Genomic DNA, 27,350 nt, shown 5'->3' with positions numbered 1-27,350 from the left:
TGAACAAGCAGGGTCTTCAGGTTGGTAAACAATTTGATTTTATCATATTCTTAAAGACTGCCTTGAGGAACTGTCATGTTTGAGCGAAATTATATTATTACTACATATTACTGTCAATTTTATGCAAAAATAAAGAATTGAAACAAGCAAATATTTTTTTTTTTTGGCAGTACTGAGTGGCAGTGAATACGAGTAATACTAAATAAGCAGAAATCGGGGCTTTTCCCCCCCTCCCACCTCAAGGGGAATTGATCTCCGCCATCTGGAGAGCAACTGCAATACTGAGTGATCTCCAGCCCTCACTTGGAGATTGTCAACAGTGGTTCCCCAGGAGGAAATGGCTGGTTTGGAGGGTGGAGTCTATGGCATTATACCTGTCTGAGGTCCCACCCCTCCTCAAACTCCACCCTATCCAGCCTCCATCCCTTAAATCTCCAGGCATCTCCTTTCCTTTATCTGCCCCTCTGACTTCAGCTTTCCATTGCCTCCCCTCTCCCCACCCCCTCTACATAGGAAAAGACAGTCTTTCTCCACAGTGGCTGGGGGAAAAGAAGTTTACATCAATCTCTTCTCCCCGTCACCACAACCCTGCAAGGCAGGTGAAGCTGGAACTGTGTGATTGGTCTGAAATCACCCAGTCAGCTTTCACACAAGAACCTGGGTCTGGCAGACTCCACTCTGAAGCACTAACTCCTATGCCCTCCTCAAACTCCACCACAAAATCTCCAAAGATTTCCCAGCAACCTGAACTGGCAGTCATAGTCAGGACTGGCCCCAATGAGTTCTGCCTCAGAGTATCTGCCTCTGATAATGTTGACTTCAGTCTCTCTCTGTATCTGGCTCACTGTGACAGGACTCCATTTTTCCCCACATCACTGGGTGTTTCCTTCCCAGAGGAGGATAGGAAGGAGTTCTCAGCCAATCAAGAGAAAGCCTTGCCTCCCTCTCTCTCCACCAATCATGGGAAGGCTTTCTCTATGGCTCTTTCCCTCCTCCTCTGTCCTTCAGCCAGTCAAGGGAAGGCCTTCTTTCTCTCCTCTGGAAAGCAGTGTGACAGGCAGCTTAACCAATGGGAGAGTAGGGAGAGGCAGCAACAGCCAGAACTAAGGTTGGCCCCTCTTCCTCAAACCCCCCCCCCCCCAGTCCACTGTAAATACCATGGTAAAACTGACACTTCCTCCCCTATCATAGGAAACTACTGGGAATGTGGCAACCTCTTTGAGGGCCCATAGAATTAGACCCCATGGTCCAATCTTTTTGGAACCTGGGGGTTCTTTGGGAAAGAGGCTCCTTCAGCTACATGGCAAATTATGTGCCTCTCCTTCCCCCCCTCCAGATTATACCCTATGAGATTTTGCCATTGACTTTAATAGCCCATAGCATATAATGGAACAGTATATTTGGGGTTCCCGAATATCTCCCGAACAAGCTTGCTTTACCAAACCTGGTATTCAGGGATATATAGCAACCCTGAATATGTATAACTTTGAATAACCCCATATCTGAATACTTTTTTTGCGGTGCACCATTTTTTTTTTTTTGCAGTGTACTGATTTCTCCTTTTTTCGCAGTACACATCCTCAACCAGGATACAGTCCACTCAGCAGAGCAGATGTTGCAGGGAAACTGCTGCATAAATTGTATGACAGAGAAATGGAGCACTTTGCAACAGCTCTAGAGGGTAAAATTGTCAACCTAAGTCTTGATGAGTGGAGTCATGTCCACAATGGTCCTGTTGTATGCGCTTATATAACAGAAGAAGGGAATGTCTTCCTTGCAGAAACCATTGATACATCAGGAAATGCACACACAGCAGAATACTTTTTAAAAAGTTGCAGCAATAGCTATAACAACGAACAAAAATTCAAATGTCTGGTATGCAGTTTGGTCACAGACAATACTGCAAATACCAGTATATCCAAGATGAGAAGACATTTTGAAGAGCAAGAAGAGAATACAAAACTAATATCTTATGTCGCAGTGGGCATTCAATGAAACTGCTGAACAGTCAGGTTAAAATGAACTCGTGGGCATTCAATTAAATTGCTGAGCAGTCAGGTTAAAATGGATAAAAGGAAGTACTTCTTCACCCAAAGGGTGATTAACATGTGGAATTCACTGCCACAGGAGGTGGCGGTGGCTACAAGCATAGCCAAGAGGGGATTGGATAAAAATATGGAGCAGAGGTCCATCAGTGGCTATTAGCCACAGTGTGTGTGTGTGTGTATTGGCCACTGTGTGATACAGAGTGTTGGACTGGATCGGCCATTGGCGTGATCCAACATGGCTTCTCTTATGTTCTTATGTCAGTGCTCATTTGCTGCACCTCCTATTCAAAGTCTTCAGTGTTCCTGAAATAAAGACTAATGAGGCTGAAAACTTCAGAGCTAAGGGAGAACCATTCAAGAAATATACATTTGCTGATGATATTTTAAAGAAATTCACACCAGTGAACTGTTGGAAGCCACTAGTTGGATTTGGAGACTGTTGAGATTTTAGAGATTTCACTTTTAACAACAGCAGCTGTTCCAAAGGGCCAGTCTTTTCTGTTGTGCAGTTACAAATCCCATCTGCAAAGGGAATCCTCCACGGAAGACTTACCTTTTCTTCCAAAGGGATAGCATTCAGTTGAACCAACATGAACTGTCTCTAGTAACTGGGTACTGTCAAAAACTCAAAATATAATGGTAAGATGTCTGACAGGGAAAGACCCAGATATAACAGAGAACATACTCTATGGGATCTTCTACTAGTGCTAAGGAAATTCGATTCATACAAGCTGTTTATTATAAGAGTTTGTAAAGCTGCAAAAATGGCAATAAAAGTTTATTGTTCTCCAGCAGCTTCCACCCAAATAGGGGCTCCCATAAAGAAACTATAACCCAATTTTGCTATTAAATATTGTTATAGTAGCAGAGACAAACTGCTTGCCTTTCGTGTAAAAAAAAATTGACCAATTGCCTTGATTGCTATTGCAGTTTTGGAGTATGCATCTTTAAGGATATGACCAATTCATATTTGCATGAAGAATTACTTCTAAATACCTAAATTTGCTAACTTGCTCAATAGGTTTCCCATCTATATAACAATTCAAAACACTCCAAGATTTATATTTGGAGAGTTCTATCACCTTAGACATAGTAGGATTAATTACCAGCCCTCCTTTTTTGCAATAGATAGAGAAGGCCTTCATAAGGCAACACAATTCGACAGGAGTTCTTGCTAATAAAATTGTGTCATAGGCATAAAGCAAGATAGAAACTGGCACAGACACCAGCACGGAATAATGAAAAATCTGTTTGTTCAACTTTTGCACCATGTCTTGAAAGTACAAGTTAAATAGAAAGGGAGCCAAAAGACATTCCTGCCTGACCTCTTTCTACAAAGAGAACAGATTATTTAATGACCCTAGTACTTCCCCCAAAGAGGGTTCATATAGTATTCATATCAACTATAACAGTCTAAAAAAGAGGTGCTGAACTCATTTCTTACAAGCACCCTCTCTCTCTCTCTCTCTCTCTCTCTCTCTCTCGGCTTGACTTCGTGAACGAAGATTTAAGAAAGGTGCAGTAGTCCACGTCTGCTGCAGGCTCGCTGGTGGCTGACAAGACCAATGCGGGACAGGCAGGTCCAGCCACAGTGGCTGCAGGGAAAAGTCTGATTTGGGGTTGGTGCGGTCGCAGTACAATTTTTCCTCAATCTCCTTTTATCCTCAAGACCAGCTATGCGTGCGTTCTCAAAGGAAGAGACAGCCTGGTGGATGGTGTGCCTCCATGCTTTGCGATCTGAGGCTAGGACAGACCACTGGTGATGGTTAATGCAACAGGTACCAAGGGATTTCTTCAAGGAGTCCTTGTACCGCTTCTTTGGTGCCCCTCTATTTCGATGGCCAATGGAAAGTTCGCCATACAGGGCAATTTTGGGAAGGCGGTGGTTTTCCATCCTGGAGATATGCCCTGCCCAGTGCAGCTGCGTCTTCAACAACAATGCCTCGATGCTTGTAACCTCCGCCCGCTTGAGGACTTCAGTGTTGGTCACAAAGTCACTCCAGTGGATGTTGAGGATGGTGCGAAGGCAGCGCTGATGAAAGAGCTCAAGGAGTCGCAGGTGATGACGGTATAAAATCCACAATCCAGAGCCGTAGATGAGGGTTGTCATCATAACCGCTTTGTAAACCTTGATCTCTGTGCCTTTTTTCAGATGCTTGTTGCTCCACACTCTTTTATGCAGTTGGCCAAATGCACGGTTTGCCTTTGCCAGTCTATTGTCAATCTCCTTGTCGATCTTGGCGTCTGAGGAGATGATGCACCCCAGGTAGCTGAACTGTCTTCAAAACTGATTCACCCACAATGATGCAAGGAGGGTGATAATCTTCCTGGGGTGCAGGCTGGTGGAGAACTTCTGTCTTCTTCAGACTAACTTCTAGGCCGAATAGCTTGGCAGCCTATGCAAAGCAGGACATCATATGCTGCAGAGCTGATACCGAATGGGAGACAAGTGCAGCATCATCAGCAAACAGTAGCTCTCAGATAAGTGTTTCCATTGTCACCAGATCTGACACAAATGTCACTTTGTTGGGCTGGGCCATGCATGCCATAAAATGCAACATCAGGTACTGGAGATATAAACCTGATAAAGATGATTTCAGATGCTGAACGGCAATAGCAGGAGAATGACAATAGCAGCTTGATTGGATTAGATGTGATATGCAGAGAGGTAGCAGGCATTAAGATACAAGCACTGGTAGAGATAGGAGGCAGCAGCAACCCCAGGGAATCATAGAACCATAAAGTCAGAAGGGATCTCCATGGTAATCTAGTCCAACCCCCTGCACAATACAGGAAATTCACAAATACCTCCCTCCTCCTCTCCAGTGACTCCTGCTCCATACTCAGAAGATGGCAAAAAACATCCAGGATCCCTGGCCAAACTGGCTTGGAGAATGAAGCAGGAGAGAATTTCCTCTCCCTGCACTCAACCAAATGCCTATCTACCTGATTTCCTTTTACAGAAACCTAGCACAAGCATGTTTAAAACAGCCTTTCCCTTTCTTGTCTTTCACTCATCCAAAATTTGATACATGTCCATTTAAGAATTAATTTTCCATTTTTCATATATGAGCATCAACAGTGAAGGAATGGCATATTTAGCTCCACCCCCCACCACCACCATTTCTGAAAAGAAGCAAAGCCATTTGGAGGATTTACATTAAGAAACCTATACATATCGAGCAAGAGAACACCTCTGCATAGAGGTGTGTGGAAGGGGGTGTTTTTTGGGGGGGAGGGGGTTACTGTTGAAATGACATACCCAATAATAGTTTTCTTCTCCACCATCAGCACCTCTCTACAGTTACCACCTTTCCCTCCAGAGCGGCAGCTTTCCACACTCTGGCTCCCTGACTGGGAGCAAGGCAGCCTTCAACCTTCAGCTTGTTCCCTCCTCCCAAAAACAAAACTTGCAGCTTGCAAAGTGAAAACAAATCAAACTTCTCCAAACTGTCTCTGTGCCACTGCAACTTGACCAGCAAATGTTTTACTTTTGTAGGGCGAATCACCATATTCTGGCTGTAGGCAATCCAATTCAGGAAAAAAGCTTCCTATCCCCCCTCCCCAATAAAAAAAAACATGCACCAAACTTTCCCCAAACCACAACCTCTCCAAAATATTATTCCAATTGCACAGCATTCAGTAGGTGCAAAGAAATAACAGTGATATTATTGTGGGGTCTGCTATAGACCACCAAGCCAGACAGAGGACTTGGATGAGATACTGATATCCAGGAAGACACCCCTGTACTTATTCCCAAGCCATGCACCCCTGGAATGTGATATTGCAATGTAACCCTGGAATATTAATATGACACAGCAATGCCCATTTGAATTGGAATGGTCTCTCTTGCACATAAGGGAGAAAATTCCAATTCCTTCTTAGCCCAAGGAAGGCTGTAGTGTGATTCTGGTTCACAAGCCAGACAAACATGGTGGCCAGCTGAAAGGTTAAGAAGCATCCATCTTTCTGCTCCTGGGAATGAAGAGTTCCAGGCCCAGAGAGGGACAAATGTGGGCAGAACTGTAAAAATTCCTTCACTCTTTTGGCAACCTTTAAAGTCCTGTTATCAAAGCATAAAGAAATAAGGGTAACTCAGGAACTCTGCAACACAAATAAATGGCTTATATATATATGTATATATGTTCTGGTATTCTTCAGGGCAAGACAGCAGAAACACAAAGGTAAAAGGTTAAGTGCTCATCTTGTTGTGAATGTGTGGTATAACTGCAAACTGATCTCACAATTTTGACTTTTAACAAAATTTCTGTTTTTCTTTAATTAACTGCTAAGGCCATCAAAGTCAACCAGTCTCCTGAATACCTGATGGATGCCTATACATGTTTGACACTAAGGGAGAAATCTATCACTTTTTGGGAGCTTCAAAGGAGTCAGTTTGGGAAAACAGGCCATAAAAAGTCATTTGGCCAGTGTAATTAAAATTCCTATGTTGGGGTATGGATCTATGATACAAATGATCTCTGATTGGATATTCCACATATGACACTCTGATTTTCCATTGGTGTGACACTCTGCCCCCTCATTGGGTAATTGAATCGCTTGATGTGACGTAATTTAGCCTAGAAAACAGGCCACCCCACCTGTCAGGTTAGGAGCAGGGTCGAGAGAGAGGAGATGGAAAAAAAGAGAGGAACAACAGAAGAAAAGGAAAGAAAAAAAAGGAAAGAAGAGAGATTCCTTCTTTCCCTCCTCCCTCCACCCCTTCCTACCCTCACCCCCCCTTCTTCTCAAGAGAAATCTCCCTCCAGAGGCCTTGCATTTCCTCTGACTGAGCCTACCCTGCAAGATCTAGGTATTGTATCACCTTCCCCCATCCTGCTTATTCAGCTAACCTCTTGTATTCCTCTTGTATGCTTGGAATTGTTTGATTGAGATGTAACTATTTGAAAACCTATGCCATAATAAAATCCATTATTAACCAAAGGATTTTCAGTGGTCTATCTCCATAGACATAGACAAGAGATCCTGTTCACCTCACTTCTTGTACGCCTACCATTTTGAGCTAAGAAATATTAATATTCCCCAATAAAAGGTTATTTAAGGTGTAACAATACTCCTACAACAGATTGCAAAGTTCTCCAAGAAAAGGGATACAGTGATCATGGGAGATTTCAATTACCTGGACATCTGTTGGAAGTCCAACTCTGCTACAAATGAAAGGTCAAATAGATTCCTGACTTGTCTTGCTGACAACTTCCTTTTCCAGAAAGTGAAGAAGGAAACAAGGGAATCTGCTATCTTGGATTTGATTCTCACCAACAAGGAAGAATTGATTGAAGAAGTGGAAATAGTGGGCACTCTGGGAGGTAGTGACCATGTGATTTTGGAATTTACAGTCTTAGAGAAGGGAAAAGCTATACATAGTCAGACTTATAGGTTGGACTTCAGAAAGGCAAACTTTAATAAACTTAGAACTATGCTGGGTAAAATCCCATGGTCACAAATACTTAAGAAGAAATACTGAAAGCGCAATCACAGACGATTCCTATGAGAAGAAAAAATGAAAAAAGCCTAAAGAAGCCGAGTTGGCTCCATAAACAGCTCTCTAAAGACTTGATAAATAAAAAAGACTCCTTTAGGAATTGGAAGGAGGGCCTTATAACCAAGGATGAATATAAACAAATCACCAGTGCTTGTAGAGAAAAAGTTAGGAAAGCTAAAGCTCAGTATGAGCTTAGGCTGGTCAAAGATGCTAAAAACAACAAAACAGTATGAGCTTAGGCTGGTCAAAGATGCTAAAAACAACAAAAAAGGGTTCTTTTCTTATGTTCAGAGTAAAAAAAAGAGCAAGGACATGGTAGGCCCACTGTGAGGGCAGGAAAGTGAAATTGTAAAAGGATGGCTGTGATTACTAAGAGCCAGCACGGGTTTCTCAAGAACAAATCATGTCAGACTAACCTGATCTCTTTTTTTGAGAAAGTGACTACCTTGCTGGATCTGGGGAATGCTGTAGACATCGTTTATCTTGATTTCAGTAAGGCTTTTTGATAAGGTTCCACCAATATCCTTGTTGACAAGTTGGTAAAATGTGGTTTGGATCCTGTTACAATTAGATGAATCTGTAAAAGGTTGACAGATTGCACCCAAAGAACGCTTGTGAATGGTTCCTCATCCTCTTGGAAAGGAGTGACAAGTGGAGTACCTCAAGGATCTGTCCTGGGACCTGTTTTGTTCAATATCTTTATAAATGATTTGGATGAAGGAATAGAGGGAATGCTTATTAAATTTGCCGATGATACTAAATTGGAAGAGGTTGCAAATACAGTAGAAGACAGAAACAGGATACAGGATGACCTTGACAGGCTGGAAAATTGCGCTAAAACAAATAAAATGGATTTTAACAGGGATAAATGTAAAGTTCTGCATTTTGGTAGAAAAATCCAATGCATGGTTATAGGATGAGGGAGACTTGTCTTAGCAGTAGTATGTGCGAAAAGGATCTAGGGGTCTTAGTGGATCATACGCTGAACATGAGTCAACAGTGTGATGCGGTGGCTAAAAAGGCAAATGCAATTTTGGGCTGTATCAACAGAAGTATAGTGTCCAGATCACGTGAAGTGATTGTTTTACTCTGCTCTGGTAAGACCTCACTTGGAGTACTGTGTTCAGTTTTGGGCACCACATTTTAAGAAGGATATAGACAAGCTGGAACGGGTCCAGAGGAGGGCGACAAAGATGGCGAGGGGTCTGGAGACCAAGTCCTATGAAGAAAGGCTGAAGGAGCTGGGGATGTTTAGCCTGAAGAGGAAGCGGCTGAGAGGTGATATGATCACCATCTTCAAGTATTTGAAGGCCTGTCATATAGAGGATGGTGTGGAATTGTTTTCTGTGGCCCCAGAAGATCAGACCAGAACCAATGTGTTGAAATTAAATTAAAAGAGTTTCCGGCTCAACATTAGGAAGAACTTCCTAATGGTTAGAGCATTTTCTCAGTGGAACAGGCTTCCTCAGGAGGTGGCGGGTTCTCTTTTATTGGAGGTTTTTAAACAGAGGCTAGATGGCATCTGACAGCAATGAAGATCCTGTGAATTTAGGGGGAGGTATTTGTGAGTTTCCTGCATTGTGCAGGGGGTTGGACTAGATGACCCTGGAGGTCCCTTCCAACTCTACGATTCTATGAACGGGGAAGCTGTGTGGCCAAAGAGCAAGAAGCAGACCTGGAGGAATCTGTCTTTCCTCCACTCCCCCCTCCCCTCTTTGTTTGCATCAATAAATTCACAGACATCAAACGCCTCCTAAACGTCACTGAAAATTTCCTAATCCACTGGAATGGAGCTTTCTCTTCCTCTTTTTTGCAAAATGCATCAAGAAGGGGGGGGGTTTGGTTAAAAATGGAAGCCTCCCTCAAAAAGCAGGCTTGCTTTAGCAACCCCCACCCCTTTCTAAAAAAAGAAACCCATCCCTCAAAAGGAGGATAGAAGAAGTGTGCTTGCAAACAAAAGCTTATACCTGGAATAAACATTGTTGGTTTTGAAGCTGTTCTCTTTCCTCCCCGCTCCCCCAAAAAAGAGCAGGAACTCCTGAGAAGGAAGCAGAATCTGTGTGGGTTATGTGAGTGAGAGAGAGGGTTGTCTCTGTCTCACTGCCACACAAAGCAGGAAGCAGTCACGGAGCTCTCTTTGTGTGTGAGTGAGAGAGAGTGAAACAGAATGGAGGGAGGCAGGCAGGAAACAGGAAGTGAGGAGCCACTGAGGGAGCTGGACAAAAGTCAGCTATGGTGCGAATGAAATAGCAGCACTGGAAAGGAAGCAGTAGGACAAAGTTGCTTGGGGGTTCGGATTTAAGCCCTGCATGGGCTGGATGTGGCCTGCAGGCCGCATCTTTGACACCTCTAGTCTAAAATGTATTGAAAGCCTTGCCAGTTTTTGTCATAAACGATCTCTAGGGATACTATCAAAGGTTGCCTACAGATCAATAAAGGCTACAAACAATCATCCACCTGAGATGTATTTTTTAAAATCAAATGATGCAATGCCATACAATGATCAAGCAGACTTCCCTCCCACAAGCCTGGCCTGCTCATGCTCAATTATTTTTTTCAGACTGGACCCAATCCTTCAGTCAGCATAACAAAAAAGCTGGCTTCTAACTGTAAGCATAATAGCTACTAAACCTATAACCAGCTTCTAGCTTCGAACTCCCTGTTCAAGGGAGAATATACACTTGGAACAAATTTACTCTGAACTTCAGAAGATTAAGAAATATATCCTGTTTAAGATGCTATTTTGAAAGAGATGAAGGTCGGTTCTGCCCTCTTAAAAATCATTTTATGAATTTCTATTGGTTAAAACTTTGGAGAAAATAGGATTCCCTTTTGTGGGGTTTTGTTTTAAAAAATGTCTATCTGTATTTTGAAGTGCAATCCTAAGCAGTGTTACACCTTTCTAAATCCACTAAAGTCAAGGAGTCAAGCAAGGCTGCGTCCTAGCCCCTTCCCTTTTTGCTGTCTTTATTAACGATATGACCAGCAACCTCCATCTAGTCAATCCTCATTCCCCCTCCTTGGCCGATAGGCAAATGGTAGCCCTACTCTATGCAGATGATACAATCTTGCTGTCTAGAACTCCAGTAGGCCTTAGAAGGGCATTAGTACAATTCGGTCGTTATTGTGACCATAACCTTCTAGAGATTAATTATCAGAAAACAAAAGTAATGGCTTTCGGCCCAAAACCCAGGCTAAGGAGATGGAGTATAAATGGCCATAGTTTAAAACAGGTAGCAATTTACAAATATCTGGGGGTCCTCAGAGTCCAAGAAGGCTCATCACAAATATGAGGACAACTCTGGTCGTAAATCGACCCAGGCCATCATTAGGTTTTTTCTTACGAAAGGGGGGCATTTTATACCAGTTGCATTAAAACTGTACTTGGCTAAAACAATACCTCAATTCACTTATGGAACCATGTCGAGTCCAACCTTATCAAGCTTCGATCCTCTTGAGAAAATTCAGTCCAAATTTTTGAGAGCCATTTTCCACTTTCCAACCTGCGTTTCCAGTGCAGTACTACGCTTGGAAACTGGCTTGCTAAGGATAGAGGCTAGGGTGAGCCTACTTTCAATCACCACTTGGCTTAATCTCAGCCATTGCCCCATGAATATCACATTGCTAATTTTAAAGGATAGATATTGTTCCTCTTGAGTTAGAGCCATTCATCAGAAATTGTCTATGCTTGGCTTTTCACCTGAATCTCTCCAGATAATGGCCCTGGACCAAGCCAGGGACATAGTCAAACAGAGATTACAAAACATTGAGAGACAGAATGATATTGCCAAGGTCTCAGATTATTTAGCTCCCCCCCAAAGGAGATATGTGCTAGCTCCAGCCTCCTATCTCTCAAATCTAGCAATACCATCCCACAGAAGGGCCTTTTCTATAGCCAGTTGCAATATCTTTCCTTCAGCAGTTGTCGAGGGCTGCTTTAAAAAGGTGCCTATGGCTGAGCAGGTCTGCCCTTGTGGTGCGGATAAAGTGGAAATAATTGACCTTGTGTTGCTTGGGTGTGGCCTTTACCTAGGCATACGCGCCGGGTACATCTATTCTCTGTTTGAGGGATGCCTGGGATTCTCTGATTATAAAATCAGAAATATGCTGTTATCAGATTCTAACCCCCAATTTACATTTAATTGTGCCAAATTCTTGGCAGCAGCTAGGAGAATTCGTGAGCATTATGTAATGAAGGGGTCTTGAAACTGTCTGTTTTTTAATTATTTTTCAATATTCCCAAGCTTGTATTTTACTTTATCCCAATCCCCGAGTACTCTATATACGACCATAAATGCTATTGAAACTGAAACAAATGTTAATCAGTGTATTCTAGTTAATATTTTACTGGAGCTGTATAATCTTTTAATTTTTTATCAGTATTTTTTATACAATATGTTTTACCTTTTTAGGTCCCTCTAGATTTTTACAATTTTTCTGGGAGTGTTGTTGGTCTGCATTGTACTGTGTATTTGGTCAAGGACCATAATAAAGCAAATTGAGCATTGAGCACTGGCTGCCTGTGCTCCCCCACAATCCACTAAAGTCAGTGTAATGCTGCTCAAATGCTAAGGTGTAACATTAAAAGGACATGCTAAATTTAATATGTAGGGTTAAAGCTTTATTATCCAGCACTTTATCATCCAGAATGTTTAGTTAACTGACACTGCCCACAGGGCAAGTTTCCCTCTCTAAGAAATCGTAACTCTGTTTTCAGGCACATGCATGTCCTAATCCTATCTCTTCAGGCGTCCACCTTGATGCCTCCAGTAGTTGCAGGGCTTCTGACAGCTGATGTCATCCTTCAGCCCACCTGAAGCGGCTGGGAGCTAGCTCTGCTGCAGGGATTCCAGACAGCTGGCCTACTTGTCTGCCTGCCTCAAACTGCAGCTCTGTAAGTAGGCAAAATGGTCCCCACAAAGCATTGGGGCTATTGCCATAATGATCCCAAAATGGCGGATATGGTCACTGTGTATTGTTCTGTGCAGAGGTTGAAGCAGAGATAAGCTTCAGTATCCAGCACTTTTGATTAGCCAACAGCCCCCTGTCCCCATACAATGCAAAAAAGAAAAGGTGGGATTCTAAGCAACATTAAGATTAATAGATCACAACCAACTCTCTGAATCATATTCAAAGAGCTAAATTCTAAAGGTTGTGAACAGCTTCGCCTTTCGTACGATTTATGATTAAAACATCACCTGAATCTGGCCTGCCATCAGAGCTCCGGAACTCTTGCATCCTCTTCTCTAGCTTTTGCTGTCTCCGTCGTTTCATTACTACCTCTGGATTGGATATTGTGCGAGTGAAACTGGTTTCTGGCATATCTTTGTAGACCTCTGCTGCAAGACGAGAATTCTCACTGCCAAATTAATTTAAAGAATCACACATTATTAGTTCTTATTGCCCTAAAGTATCATTCACAATAAAGTACATAAAGGAATCTGAAAGGGATGACATAATAAATTTCCATATAAAGTCTATTACAGTAGCCTTAGAACAGGGGTGGGGAACCTCTGTCCCGAGGGCCATATGCAGTTGTCAAGGTCACTCGGTGTGGCCCTTGGGGATTGCTGGGCCAAACAGAGTCATGTGGCAGCCTTTCTGGGGCCTGGCTGGCCAGCGAGGATCATGGGGCCCAGCCGCGCTGTGCAGCAGCCTCCCCAGGGCCAGGCAGGGATCACAGGGTCCAGATGTACTGTGCAGCAGCCTCCCTGGGGCCTGGCTGGCCAGTCAGAATTGCTGCAGGGCCTGGAAAAGTTACTGCCACAGTTCAGTTTGCACTTAATTATCCCACATGGTGTGGCCTAATATGCTAATGAGTGTGTGACCTAATATCCTAATATTAGGGGATGTGATCTAATATGCTACTGAGTTCCTGCTGGGCTTTTTCTACAAAAAAGCCCTGGACCTATGCATTTGCCTAGGGCAGCAGGCCGTGTGTGTGTGTGCGCGCGCGCTAGATTAGGCTCTCTCCACAAGACTTCAAATAGAAAAACAATTATTTGCATGAATTTTGCCGGCCTGAATTGTTCTCCCTTTGCGGAGCATTGTTTTTTAAGTTGATAGTTTTTATGGCCCATGAATGATGTTATAAATATCCATACGACCCTTGGCAGAAAAAAGGTTCCCCACCCCTGCCTTAGAATAAGCTTTGCTCCATCTCACAGCATCAACTCCACCCAAGTTAAGTACTGATATAAACAATATTGTATGTACTATTGATCAGTAAGTAGTCAAATCAGCAAGAAAATTAAACTGAATACACTAAAGGATCAATCAATTTGCACTTAAACAGTAGTTTAAAAGTTAAGGAAAAAATAGTGTTCTTTAAATAAGTATGTATTATCAACCATGGTCAGAGAAAGTGTTTTCCCTCCAATGTCAGAAATAGCTACTACCTTCTCTGCTTGCAGAGATCTACCCAGATGATTATGCCCTGATGAAATAAACCAAGAGGAATAACAAGACCAAGAGATCAAGTATGCAAAAAATAATCAAAAGGCCAAAAATTGAGACAAAAGTATTGATAACATACTTAACATTTTACATCCTTCATCTATGGGTGGGGAGGAGAAATTTTCAATGACTGTAAATTAGATGACTAAATGTTTTACAACATCCTTCAGAAAGATTGTTTTGCCTACACATACCAGCTTCATATATATACACAAATATCACAACAGATACATAGATATCAAAACATGCATGCAATCTTTTTATATTTGATACAGTGAAACTGCTTTTATATAATCAAGAGAAAAAACAACCCAACTGTTCTCCCTAATTAGGGACATTTGGTAGAAGTCACACATGACCAGACAAAGTAGTACATATGTTTATGGGACAATTTCTAGAACTCAGAAGAACAAGTTAAAAAAAAAACCTGAATACAAGAGCCATTTCTAAGGTAAACTGAAAAACATCCAGATGACCATTAATTCATTCTGAAGAGACTTAAGAATGTACAAGTCCAAGCAATTCTGAAGAAATGTGGTCATGATTATCAAAGATTTCAGGTTTTCACGGCTGGTAACATCATTAGGGTTTGTAGAATCTTTCGGGATCAAGTGCCGTGTTCTACTGGAGAAAGTTTTCCTTCCAGACGTTTCGTTCTCAGCTGCGGAGAACATCCTCAGTGGCGTTGCAGCCGGAGAAGGCGCTCAGACCTTCTTGGCTGCTGTGCATTGAGTGGAGCCAGGGCTGCTGGAGAGCTGCTATTTCTAGGCTGGAGGGGGTGTGATGAAAGGGCAATTGGTTTGTGGATGTGCCCATTGTTTGGTGGGGCTTCCTGGAAGGGTAGTGATAAGGAAACTGGCTGTTGAATGTGACCATTGTTCTGTGTTAATTGCTGGGAGGGTTGGAAGGGGTTTGAAGATAAGGAAGATGGTTATTGACTGTGCTGATTGTTCTGTGGAATTTGCTGGTTGTTCTGAGACTTTCTGCAATTTATAGTCTGTAGAATGTTTTGCAGAGCTGGGTACCAAGATTGGTGGATGAAAGTGCCTTCTTCCTTTCTGTTAAAATTGTGCTGATGTTTGTAAATCTCAATAGCTTCTCTGTTCAGGCGGGTCTCACATTATCATACCCGCCTGAACAGAGAAGCTATTGAGATCACTACCCTTCCAGGAAGCCCCACCAAACAATGGGCACATCCACAAACCAATAGCCCTTTCATCACACCCCCTCCAGCCTAGAAATAGCAGCTCTCCAGCAGCCCTGGCTCCACTCAATGCACAGCAGCCAAGAAGGTCTGAGCGCCTGCTCCGGCTGCAACGCCACTGAGGATGTTCTCCACAGCTGAAAACGAAACGTCTGGAAGGAAAACTTTCTCCAGTAGAACACAGCACTTGATCCCAAAAGATTCTACAAACCCTAAGTACTCATGATTACCTCAGCTGCCTAGCATTCCAGTACTGGAGTGATCAAAGGAATGCCTAAGTCTAAAACAATAGCTGTTGACTACCAAATAGCTGTCAAATTAATAAATAAAATGTCAGCTACCATACTTGTTTCTATTACTGTACAAAAATAATATTAATCTGCCAATCTACATTTCCCTCTAAGAAGCTTTTGTTGCAAGGCTCCAACAGAGAATTGCTTGTGAACCAACTGGAGAGATATGCTTGGAGTAAGCATCCAACCTAAGGAGTACATACTGAATAAATGCAAACATGAACTAGAACGTATGCTTTTGGGAACAAGGCTAAGAATTGTTTGGGTTTCTAGTCTGTGGAGTTTACTACACCTTTCAAAATTATACTAAATGTAAAACCAAGAATCATCAAGGTAAATTGAGACTGAAAGACAACACAATTTACCATTTCCTTAAAAGGAGCCCCTCTATTTATCAGTGAAGTGAAGTGATTAGAGAACCACATGTGCTGTGAACATCTTTAGACTAGAATATTGTCATGCTGTTATTCCTACTACAGTTACCAATGTCCAGGTGGGACTTGGGTGTTTTCCTGGAACTACAACTGATCTACAGAGTACAAAGTTCTTCCCCAGCACTGGACTATGATGGGAGGAAGCACAGGAACCCTCACAGGAATAGGAGAAGCTGACCTTTGACTTGGATGTGATGCCATATGAGCTCCCTCATCCACTCCCCAAATTCTACCCTTCCCCAGACACTGTCCTCAAATCTTCAGGAATTTCACAGCCTGGAATTGATAAGTCTAGCTCTTGCCCATGGAAAAAGAATTTAAATGAAACACCTTCCAAGAAGCACTGAATGTATTACAGAGAAGGCAACATCAAAAATCCTTCCAGCAAGAAGGAAGACAAAAGGCAGTAGCTGCTGTGCATTTCCATCATGCTCTTTTCCTTCACACAACAATCACAGAAGAAAATACATAAAACACAAACATTTATGTCAACAAAGAAGTTAAATATTGCAAACTACATCACTCCCCCCAATAAATCATGTGTATGTATTGATGAAAACCAAAATCCATCAATTCTGAACAAAAACCATGTTACAGGAGAGTTCTATCTCCACTCAGGAACTATTCATTTATTTACAGGAATGTATCAATTAGGAATTGAAACTCACATATCATCCCCGTGAAATGGTCTATCATCCAAAGCTTGCCGCAGTGCCTCTTTCTCTCGCCTCTTTTTTTCCTTCTTTTCTTTCTTTGATAGAGTTCGTTTGAAGTTCTGGATCACTCCTTCCTTCTCTTGTTTCTCAGGGCCATTGCTTTGAGTCTTCTGAAACAAACCAGTGAACAGTTCTAACCACTTTAATTTCCGAGCCAAATCTTATACAAGATTGAATGCAAAACAGGGGTTGCACTTACCTATAACTGTTGCTTGTCAAGTTGTCTTCCGTGCAGGCTCGCACAGAGGACTGTGCAAGCACAGGCCTACCAACACAGTGAATTTTCTAGTTTTTTAAGAGTGGAGAGGGTGCCCTTCAACTCAGCACATGCTCAGAGTACTTCTGCTGAAAAGCATGCTGAGGATAGGAGGGCTATATTTCCTCATTCCTTCCACACCGTCGAGCCCCCCTGTGGTGAAGCAAGTCACAGCTAGAGCTCCAAGTGGGGTAAGAGGGAGGGAATGCGTGCCTGCACAGAAGATAACTTGAGAGCTAGTCAAAAAGAGTGCAGGACCATCCTGCCGACTGCCGCGTCTCTTTGGGAATCTGCATCAACAGCACAGTGTTGGATGAAGGTGTTTTCCAATGACCAGGTAACAGCTCTGTAGACCTCATGTAATGGGACATCCATGTGGAAGGTCATGGAAGAGGCTTGTGCCCTAGTGAGACCAAATGAGCCCAAAGGATCAGAGGGTAGGCAATCCCAGCATACTCACAGCACAGCCTGATAGCCTGAATGATCTACTTGGATATAGTTTGCAGGGAGACTGCAAGCCTCACCTGCAGCCCCAAAAAACACAAACAAGGAACAGCACTTCCAAACTGATTCTGTGTGGTGAAGGTAATATAATGCCCAGCTCTTGACGGGGCACTGTTAAGGTCAGCACCAGTAGAGCTTGGATGTGATTTTGGATATCTCATTATCAGTGGAGGCCCAAGTCACAAATATTGCCAGGTTGGCATTTTATCATCTTCGCCAGGTCAGGCAGCTGGCTCCCTACCTCTCCCCCCATGACCTAGCCACTGTGATCCAAGCAAGTTGCTTCCAAGTTGGACTACTGCAACTCACTTTACACTGGACTTCCCTTGAGACTGATTCGAAATCTTCAGCTGGTCCAAAATGCAGTGGTGCATGTTATCACAGGAACACCACTAACAGCACATATACAACCAGCGCCCCACCAGCTGCATTGGCTTCTAGTTGAGTATCAGGATAGGTTCAAGGTGTTGTTTTTAACCTTAAAAGCCCTAAGAGATCTGGGACCAACATACCTTCAGGACCATCTCTCTCAAAGAGCATTATGCTGTATAGATCAACATCTGGTGATCCCCAACCTGAAGGATGTCTGCCTAGCCTCAACTAGAGCTACAGCTTTTTCAGCTCAGGCACCAGTCTGGTGGAACAGTCTCCTGAGTGAGATCCAGGCCCTGTGGGACTTAATGTCATTCTGTAAGATCTGTAAAATGGAGATATTCCACCAGCCCTATGGTTGAGGGAGCAGGAATCCAAATTGTATTGGCCTCCTCCTGCTCTGTTGCTCCAGTCCATCTGCACTGATGTCATCTCCCCATCCCCCCTCCAGCTTAGTTACATCTACCCATGCATATACAGGAAGCCCCTGGGAACAGATGAATTATTAGTGCCATCAACAGAAGTTTATTAGTATAAATTGAGATATTGATTGTAAACTGTTTATTATGTTTTAATTGGTTGTACTATGTTGTTTATATATTGTTATAACCAGTGTTCCTGCTAAACTGAGTTAGCGCGAATTAGCTCACAGATTTTTAGCCTCCAGCTTACACATTTTTGTCTTAGCTCGAGAAGGATTACCCCAGAGCACACTAATTTTGCAGCAGCTCACAACTTTAATGCCAGTAGGCTCACAAAGTAAAATTTTTGCTCACAAGACTCTGTGGCTTAGAGGGAACATTGGCTATAACCCACCTGCTTGGGGAGTGGGTTGGGCTAGAGGCCAAATAAATAAATAAAAAGCTTTTTTAACATCCAACCTGTCCAAAGCCCTTTTTGCTGGGGACACAGGGTCATGAAAGAACACAGGCAGAGAGACAGGCTGGAACAAGTGGAATAAGGAGATGCTTTGGATAAGAATTCAAAACTAGGTCAAAGTACCACTTTATTAGGGAAAAATTGGACAAACAGGGGACCATCCCTGAGTGTTGGCCAGCTCCCCCAGCCTCGTAGCAGAGGTGATGGCAACCAAGAAAACACTTTAAGGGAGAGAAAGGACAGGGAACGGCTGCAAATTGGTTCAAAGGGTGCTGGCATTAAACGAGACAAAACCAGGGAAAGAAACCACTGTGGCACTAGGTATGGCTTTGGTGGGCATACCCTGTAGGAACCCTTGAGGAATTGTTTGGAAGTGCAATGAGAAAAAACTGATACCAATCATAAAACCATGGAAAGCCAAAATCGCTGTTAGGTGTACCTTCAGAGAGGAAGGAGCTAGACCTAAGTCCTTAAGAGACAAAACGTACTCCAAAAGCAGGGGGGAGGGGCTAGATGAAGTGACAGAGCCCTTGCTCCTTATCCAATCTGGAAAACAGTCTCATTGCCTAGCATAAAAGTGATGAGTGCAGGCCTTCTGGAAATGAAGTAGTACTCCAACAACCCTGAGAAAAAACTAAGCCAGGGATTCAGAAACTATGCTACCAGAAGAAGCTTAGAAACATTCTGATGCCTGAGGGGGCCATGGGTATGGGGGTCCACTGCAGGCTCCAACAGAATGTAACATCCTTTGGACAGGAGAAGCAGTTCTGCAAAAGGAGGTGACCAAAAATCTATCCAGGGGACCTGAGAAGCATCCCCAAGGGACTGTGAATCATGGCTCACAGAGCTGCCTTCATGTTGTTTAAGGTGCCAAAGAGGTTTACAGTGGGGAAGCCTTACTGCTCAAATATTAGAAGGATATACTTCCTGGACAGAAACCACTCGTGATGCAGAAGGGTGAATCAGCTCACCACATCTACTGTAGTGTTGTGGACCCCAGCAATATGAATAGCATGAAGAGAGACACTGTTCTAAGTTGCCAAAATCCAAATTTTTGCAGCTTCTCTGCAGAGACAACAACCCTGTGCCCCCCTTGCTTGTTAACATAAAACATGACCATGGTGTTCCTTTCTAGACCTGAACATGTTTGCTGTGGAGCAGGTTGGCAGAAGAGGTGAAAGCATAATGAATAACCCTAAGTTCAAAGAAACTGATGTCCATAGATGTTTTAAGGGAAGACCAAATCCTTTGTACTTTAAGGTCACTGCAGTGCACGCCCCAACTCAGAAGAGAAGCATCTGTGGTGACTGGGTTTGTATGGAGCTGAACCCCAAAGGTGCCTTCCACCAGCAGGTTAGCATCCAAGGTCCACCACACAAGTGATCTAATGATGGCCCTGGGCACTGAAAGTTGGGTAGACTGCATCTGGGAAGATGGGTTAAACATCCTCAAAAACCAATTTTGTAAGGGCCTTAAATGCAACCTTGGCAAAAGGAATCACTGTTGTAGAGGCCATGAAACGCAGAAGGCACTGCATCTGTAATACGGCCTGAAACATATTTGACTGGAAACTATTAATTAAGGTTTTAGTCACAGGAAGTGGATAGGCCTACCCCTAGAAGAGTCTAGATCCACACCAATAAAGAGAGTGAATTAACAAAGAGAAAGCTTAGTTTTTTCCTAACTAACAGCCAGCCCGAGTTTGGTTACCACCAACAGGGTTAGGGAAAGGTGGTCCCATAATAGGTCCTCAGAAGCAGCAGTCAGCAGCCAATCATCTAAATAGGGAAAGATGGTGCAACCTCTTGATCTCAGAAAGGCAATGAACACAGCTATGCACTTAGTAAACACACACAGGCTGTGGAAAGCCCAAAGAGAAGGAAGGAATTCTAGTAAAATGTGTCACCACACTGGAAACAAAGATGTTGCCTGTGGTCTGGGTGGACTAAGATATGGAAATAAGCCTCCTTCAATTCTAACACCTTGAACCACCAATTTAATTTCAACCACTGCAACACTTGGGATAGAAAAACTATTTGGAACTTTCTAACACAGTGGTTCCCAACCTTTTTGGCACCAGGGACCAGTTTCCTGGAAAACAATTTTTCCAGGGACCGGGGAGGGAAGCAGTGCTGGAGTTTTTACTACCCCAGGCCACCCCCAGCTCATGCCTCTGTCCCTCCATGAGGGTCTGTAAATTGGGGGGCTTTTTTCCTGTGAGCATTTATGTCCGTGGGGTTTTTTCTTTGGGCTTTTTTCCTAGAACCACCGGGCAGATGAAAGAGGCAGTATAGCCTCACTCCAAGGCTGGCTTCCTTGAAAAGGGAGGCAGCTTTAGAGCGAGGCTGTGCCACCTCTTTCGTCCGCCCCGGGTCTTCAAGCAGGTGAAAGGGGCAGCGGGGCTGCTCTGCCTTATTCCAAGGCTAGCTCCCCTGCAAGGGGAGGCAGCTTCGGAGCGAGGGCATGCTGCCTCTTTCATCCGCCCAGGTCCAAGGTGGGTGAAAAGGGCAAGTGTGGCACAGTTGCTATCAGGCCGTGGACTGGTCCCGGTTCCCAGCCCAATAGTTGGGGACCTCTGTTCTAATAGAGATAAATTTGTTTAGGTTACACAGATGGAGGGTGGGGCATAGAATACCACCCATCTTGGGAACCAAAAAAACCCAGCAATAAAACCCCTTGTTAACAGCAGAACTGTGGACTAATTGAATAGCACCCTCTATAAAAGTTCTGACACTGCTGATACTACTTCCCACAGATGAGGAGCAGCACTTTTCTCCCTAATGGGAGGGGAAGGGCCCAGAGAAGGAACCTGCGGAGCTCCAGCTGCTGCAGTGGATCCACTGACACACCCAATGACCTTGCCATCAGCTTATTCTTCTTGATTTGTTACAGGGTCTTGCCACAGAACAGCTGATCACAATCAAAAGGTAGGTCTTCTACTTTGGTCCACATCTCCTGAGACAGGGCTGCAGAACACAGCCACGTGAAGCACCAGAAGGCAATGCCAGATGCCATGCATCACACAAAACTATCTGCTGCAGCATGCTTTCCAACATTCATCTGCTGCTTGGCAAGGTGCAATGTCTCTGCATCCAATAACCTGCTCACTGAATAATGCTTATCAGGAAAGAAGGCAAAGTGTGAGGCTCCCCAACCTCCCAAAAAGCTGATATGCCACCATTACTGCTTGTGATTTTGAAATTCAAAGCACCTGCTGAGTAGACTTTGCAGCCCATAGCCTCAGTCCTGAGGTCTTCCCTATCTACCAGGGTTGAGCAGGATTCATGATGATGCCTGGCCTGAAACTCCTTCATGACTCCATGTTAAAAGGAAACCACAATGTGTCTGCCTTATTTTATAAATATTTTCCATCCTTCAGGATGTAGAGGGTATTGAAGATGGCTTCTCCCAAAGGCTTTTAGCCATGTCCAGAAATTCCTTGAGAACCAGGAGAGCAATGGAGGTAGGAGCATCAGAGTAGAGCATCAAAAGGATCCTGGGGCTTCAGATTTGATGAAATGACCTCAAGCTCTAATTATTTAGTCATCCTAATCACTGCTCAGAAAAAACTGCAAGTCCTCAGTCAGGGACACAGGTGTGGTATCCCCCACTGCTTTGTCAGGAGAAGGATCAGTAGCCAGTTCCAACCCCAGGTTAGAACGATAGCCCTCTTCCTTATCAGAATCATTGGTCTGTAGGGTAGGCACCCCGGTGAAAATATGGCCCCAAAGGATTCAGATCTGGAGGCAGTGCATGTCCCAAAGGCCAAGAGTCCTGCTGGTACAGGAACTGCCAGGGTCCACCCCTCCAAGGCTGCAGAGGGAAGGGCTGAGAGAACACAAACTGCCTCTCCTGCTGCACTGTACCCAAAGGCAGTGGAGGCAGCTTCTCCACTGCACTGAAAGGGACTCGGCTTCAGAGTCTGAACCAAAAGGATCCCCAAAATGTGGCAAAGGCATATAGGGAATGATTGAGGCAGCTTCTTCCAGAAGTATCAGCTCCGAAAATTAACAGGCCAGAGACCTGGAAGGTTTACCTGATCGCCTGAAGTAGCTCGGAGCTGAAGCCTTGTTTAGGCGCTTGGACTTTGCATGTGATTTCTTCACTGGAAGCTCAGACAAGCTTTGTTGAGCCATCCACAGTTCCAGTAAACAATGTAGATCTGGGGTCAGAAATGACCTAGGTGAAGTTATGGATTCAGTCCTCAGAACAGGTTCACATGAGGCAGATGACTTCATTGCTGGCATATCAGAACTCAAAAGGGCACATTCCCAAAGTGCTGCCTTGAGGTGAGAAGCCCTATCTGCTCTGGCTTTGGGAGATGTGGCAGGAGGGCTCATTGTTGGCTTCTCCAAGCACATCGAACAGAACATGCTCATCCAAATGAGGCATTTTTGTGCCACACTGAAGACACTTCTTAAATAAAAAATTCTGAGCCATGGCGAGGCAGATATGAAAAAATGATACCAACTCAGCAATGTCACGAAGGAACATGAGGAAATGGATGGGAGGAAAGCTGAGCAAACAGAGCAAAGCTAGAAGACCCTCTCAGAACGGCAGCAAAAGAAGAAGAGAAATGGTGCCCCTCATTCTTGGTACACTTTCAGTGGGAGTGCTCTGAGCAAGTGCTGAAGGGAGAAGCACAGTCTCCACTCCTTAGAGAAGCTAGAAAATCCTCTCCGTCAGAAGGCCTGTGCACGTACTGCCCCCTGTGTGCCTGCACAGAAGACCAAAGATGAATTATACCTTTTTAAACCAGTGAAAGGAGTTCATTAAAAAAAAACTTTCTGTGATCACACTCCTAGCCTCAAACCATCAACAGGAAAGCTAGGTTCAGTACCCTCAACCAAAAAAGTGATCAATGTGATCTCTACAACAGTGCTAGTGCTGCGCTCTGGACAGTTGCCAGAGGCTGGGCAATTGACTCCCTTGTTTTAAAGTATCTGCATGCTTATTTCCACAATTCAGGAATACTCTGAATAGTACACCCATGTTTTCATCAAGGGTATGTGGCTCATAAAGCCATATTATAAAAATTAATATACCACACTAGAGAACCTTTACAAAGTCAAGGGTGCATTTTTCCAATGATCTATGAACTGCTGGATCCTGGAATTGCATACCCCATGTGTTGACACCAAGAGTAAACTGGAGAGAAAATAATAATAATCATACTGCTCATCACAAGGCTCACAAATGGGTTTTGAATTGACAATCCAAAGCAGACCTAACGCAATTTTATAGTCAGCTCTAGTAAAGATCTCAAAAGTGTTACAAAAGTAGTGTATCAGTTCCTAAGTATGTATGTTTACTGTCAAGCCAGTCCAGTTAGTGCTCATAGGAACATTAGAAAATATATAAGCCACACATTTCATGTGGATGACCAAGGGGGAAAAGGATTACTGAAGGATGATAGGGAAATAGTTGAGAAGCTGAATGCACTTTTCTTCATAGGGAAAGTGTTCCAACCCTTTAATCATTCTAGTTGCCTTTTTCTGCACTTTGCAGTTTGCAGATGACACTAAATTGTTCAGGGTGGTGAGAACCAGAGAGGATTGTGAGGCACTCCAAAGGGATCTGTTGAGGCTGGGTGAGTGGGTGTCAACGTGGCAGATGAGGTTCAATGTGGCCAAGTGCAAAGTAATGCACATTGGGGCCAAGAATCCCAGCTACAAATACAAGTTGATGGGGTATGAACTGGCAGAGACTGACCAAGAGAGATATCTTGGGGTCATGGTTGATAACTCACTGAAAATGTCAAGACAGTGTGCGATTGCAATAAAAAAGGCCAACGCCATGCTGGGAATTATTAGGAAGGGAATTGAAAACAAATCAGCCAGTATCATAATGCCCTTGTAAAAATCGATGGTGCTGTCTCATTTGGAATTCTGTGTGCAATTCTGGTCACCGCACCTCAAAAAGGATATTATAGGATTGGAAAAAGTGCAGAAAAGGGCAACTAGAAAGATTAAAGGTTTGGAACACTTTCCCTATGAAGAAAGGTTAAAACGCTTGGGGCTCTTTAGCTTGGAGAAATGTCGACTGTGGGGTGACATGATAAGATGTTTACAAGATTATACATGGGATGGAGAAAGTATAGAAAAAAGTCCTTTTCTCCCTTTCTCACAATACAAGAACTCGTGGGCATTCAATGAAATTGCTGAGCAGTCAGGTTAAAATGGATAAAAGGAAGTACTTCTTCATGCAAAGGGTGATTAACATGTGGAATTCACTGCCACAGGAGGTGGTGGCGGCTACAAGCATAGACAGCTTCAAGAAGGGATTGGATAAAAATATGGAGCAGAAGTGCATCAGTGGCTACTAGCCACAGTGTGTGTGTATGTATGTATATGTGTGCGTGTGTATGTATGTATATGTATACACACACACACACACACATATTGGCCACTGTGTGACACAGAGTATTGGACTGGATGGGCCATTGGCCTGATTCAACATGGCTTCTCTTATGTTCTCACTGCATGCAAGATCTATACTGTTTCACTTAACATGCTGACCATGAACCTTAGAAAGGTCTCCTCAGAACCTATTATTTGCTGCCTAGTCTCGACAGGTTAAGTCAACAACAGACAGAGAGGACATGATGCTACTACCTACCCTGCCATCAAAGCTGACTAGCCAACTGATGGCACACACTCATAGAGTAGATCATCATGAGTATAATGGAGAAGGAGTATGAGAGCGACAATAACATCTGAATGTGAATGGAATGATGTACAGAAGAATAGACTTTCGTTAAGGTAAAAGATCTTTATCTATCACTTCGGGATTAAAATAAGACTTTTAAAATAAAAAGATTAAGATCTGAAACTAACTGTAAGAGCATAAAGTTAAGAAGAAAAAGAAGGGGGTAAATTTGGATTTTTTGGAAATTAAGCTAAGCAGGAAAGTGCAGAAAAATAACTGATGTTTGAAATACCTGTGGCTTTGAAAAAAATCCCCCGACATAACAGAATTGCTGATCTTCAAGACGACACAGGAAGTGACGTTTTACAACTATCGTGGGATTACCAACCATTGAGAACGAGACTAAGTTACTATTGAAATGGTCTACAGAAGATGAAGTAGTGAAACCTCAAATGATAAAATGGGCAATAAATATGAATCAAGAAATACAAGACATGGAGACATGGGAACACCTATGGAAGAACTCTATGAAAATATCGATGTGTTACAATATAAAAGAGAACTGTGTGAAAATGCTGTATAGGTGGTACATGACACCTAAGAAATTAGCAAAAATGAATAATCAAGTATCAGACAGGTGTTGGAAGTGTAAAAAACATGAAGGTTCTTTCTACCATATGTGGTGGACTTGCGAAAAAGCGAAGCAATTTTGGCAAATGATTCAACAAGAGATTTCGAAAATCTTGGGTGATAACATCAAGAGAGCACCAGAGAGCTTTCTGGTGGGATTACAAATGGAAAGTTTTCCGAAGCGAGATAGAACACTGGTGTGGTTCAGCTGCGAGGACATTATATGCGCAAATGTGGAAGCAAGATAAAATACCAGAGAAATGGGACTGGATCTTAAAAGTACTACACTGGAGTGAAATGGATAAGCTTACAAGAATCTTAAAAGACTGTAATTCAGAAAAATGTAAAGATGACTGGGAGAAATTTCAAAAATATATTGAAAAACAATGGAAAGTGAAGAGACACTTAGTGATTTTTGATAACATTAACTGAATTTTTACTGAGAAGATATAGCTGCAAATATTGACTTTTTTTTAATATGTAATTTAGCAGAAGGTTAGATTATGAGATAAATAGAGGGTTAATTATAATAATAATTATTCCATAGTCTTGGTTCATCTTGTGTTAAGGTAACTGTAATTTTTAGTGAAGATTCTATAATTGTGAATTTTACCTTTATATTCTTTTTAATTGTTTTGTGTTAAGGTAACTGTAATTTTTAGTGAAGATTCTATAATTGTGAATTTTACCTTTATATTCTTTTTAATTGTTTTGAACACCGGCGGAGGTCATGAAATAGAGGAGGTGGGGGGAGGAGGGAATTTTGTAGTGTATTGGTTAATACCTTTAAGTATATGTTTGATGAATACTTTTCAATATATCGCAAAACAATAAAATTGGTACACACACAAAAAAGAGGAGTATGAGAGAATCTACCATGCACACCCAAGATACATTATCAGCTTAGTGTGTTTTAAAAGGGGGGGGTGGATTATGAAAACAAAGAGTATCTACAAAACATGCTTATGTTGCTTCTTCATACCTTTGGGGGAAGTGCGTCATTTTCATTCTTGAGTACGAACCGTCCTTCTCTATCATCTTTGTTCCAATTTAACTGCACAACAAGAGGTTTCTCATCGATATCCAATCTTCTTTCTTCTTCAAAATATGAAAGACAAAGGGTATAACTAATGATTATTTGCTACTTTAACATCAAATACTATTAGATTAGACTGCAGTAGCAGAGTACAAGATAGTTATGTTACATGATTTTTCTTCTATTGTAGTGATAGATCTTATTAGATTTTTTTTCAGCTTTTCAATACAAAATATAACCAAATTAAATTCTGCAATCAACATGGCAAACTGTAGCCACTTACACTTGCATCCAAAGTCTCCCTTCTCAAATTTCTCTGTAAGAAATATTCATCTTCAAACTATGCAAACTTCCTATATAAGAAAAGTATG

General features: G+C 42.8%; 1 protein-coding gene across 6 annotated transcripts in view; it reads right to left on the bottom strand.

The window, feature by feature from the left end:
* The window catches only part of AFDN (afadin, adherens junction formation factor), a 221,883-nt gene that overhangs the window by 131,488 nt on the left and 63,045 nt on the right, over positions 1-27,350 (bottom strand). For 4 of the 6 annotated variants that reach the window (XM_060242299.1, XM_060242308.1, XM_060242316.1 and 1 more), the window contains exons 3-5: positions 26,926-27,038; positions 16,607-16,764; positions 12,750-12,910 (exon numbers count right to left, since the gene is read on the bottom strand). In XM_060242299.1, coding sequence (XP_060098282.1) covers positions 12,750-12,910; positions 16,607-16,764; positions 26,926-27,038 — 432 coding nt within the window. Of the gene's footprint in view, positions 1-12,749; positions 12,911-16,606; positions 16,765-26,925; positions 27,042-27,350 lie in introns of all 6 variants that reach the window. The other 2 variants (XM_060242324.1, XM_060242341.1) reach the window with 2 other exon arrangements.

The sequence above is a fragment of the Heteronotia binoei genome, chromosome 1, assembly GCF_032191835.1.
Source record: "Heteronotia binoei isolate CCM8104 ecotype False Entrance Well chromosome 1, APGP_CSIRO_Hbin_v1, whole genome shotgun sequence".
In the NCBI taxonomy this organism is placed as follows: domain Eukaryota; kingdom Metazoa; phylum Chordata; class Lepidosauria; order Squamata; family Gekkonidae; genus Heteronotia; species Heteronotia binoei.
Note: the sequence above shows the minus strand (reverse complement) of the source record. Positions and strands in the feature narration are given on the sequence as shown.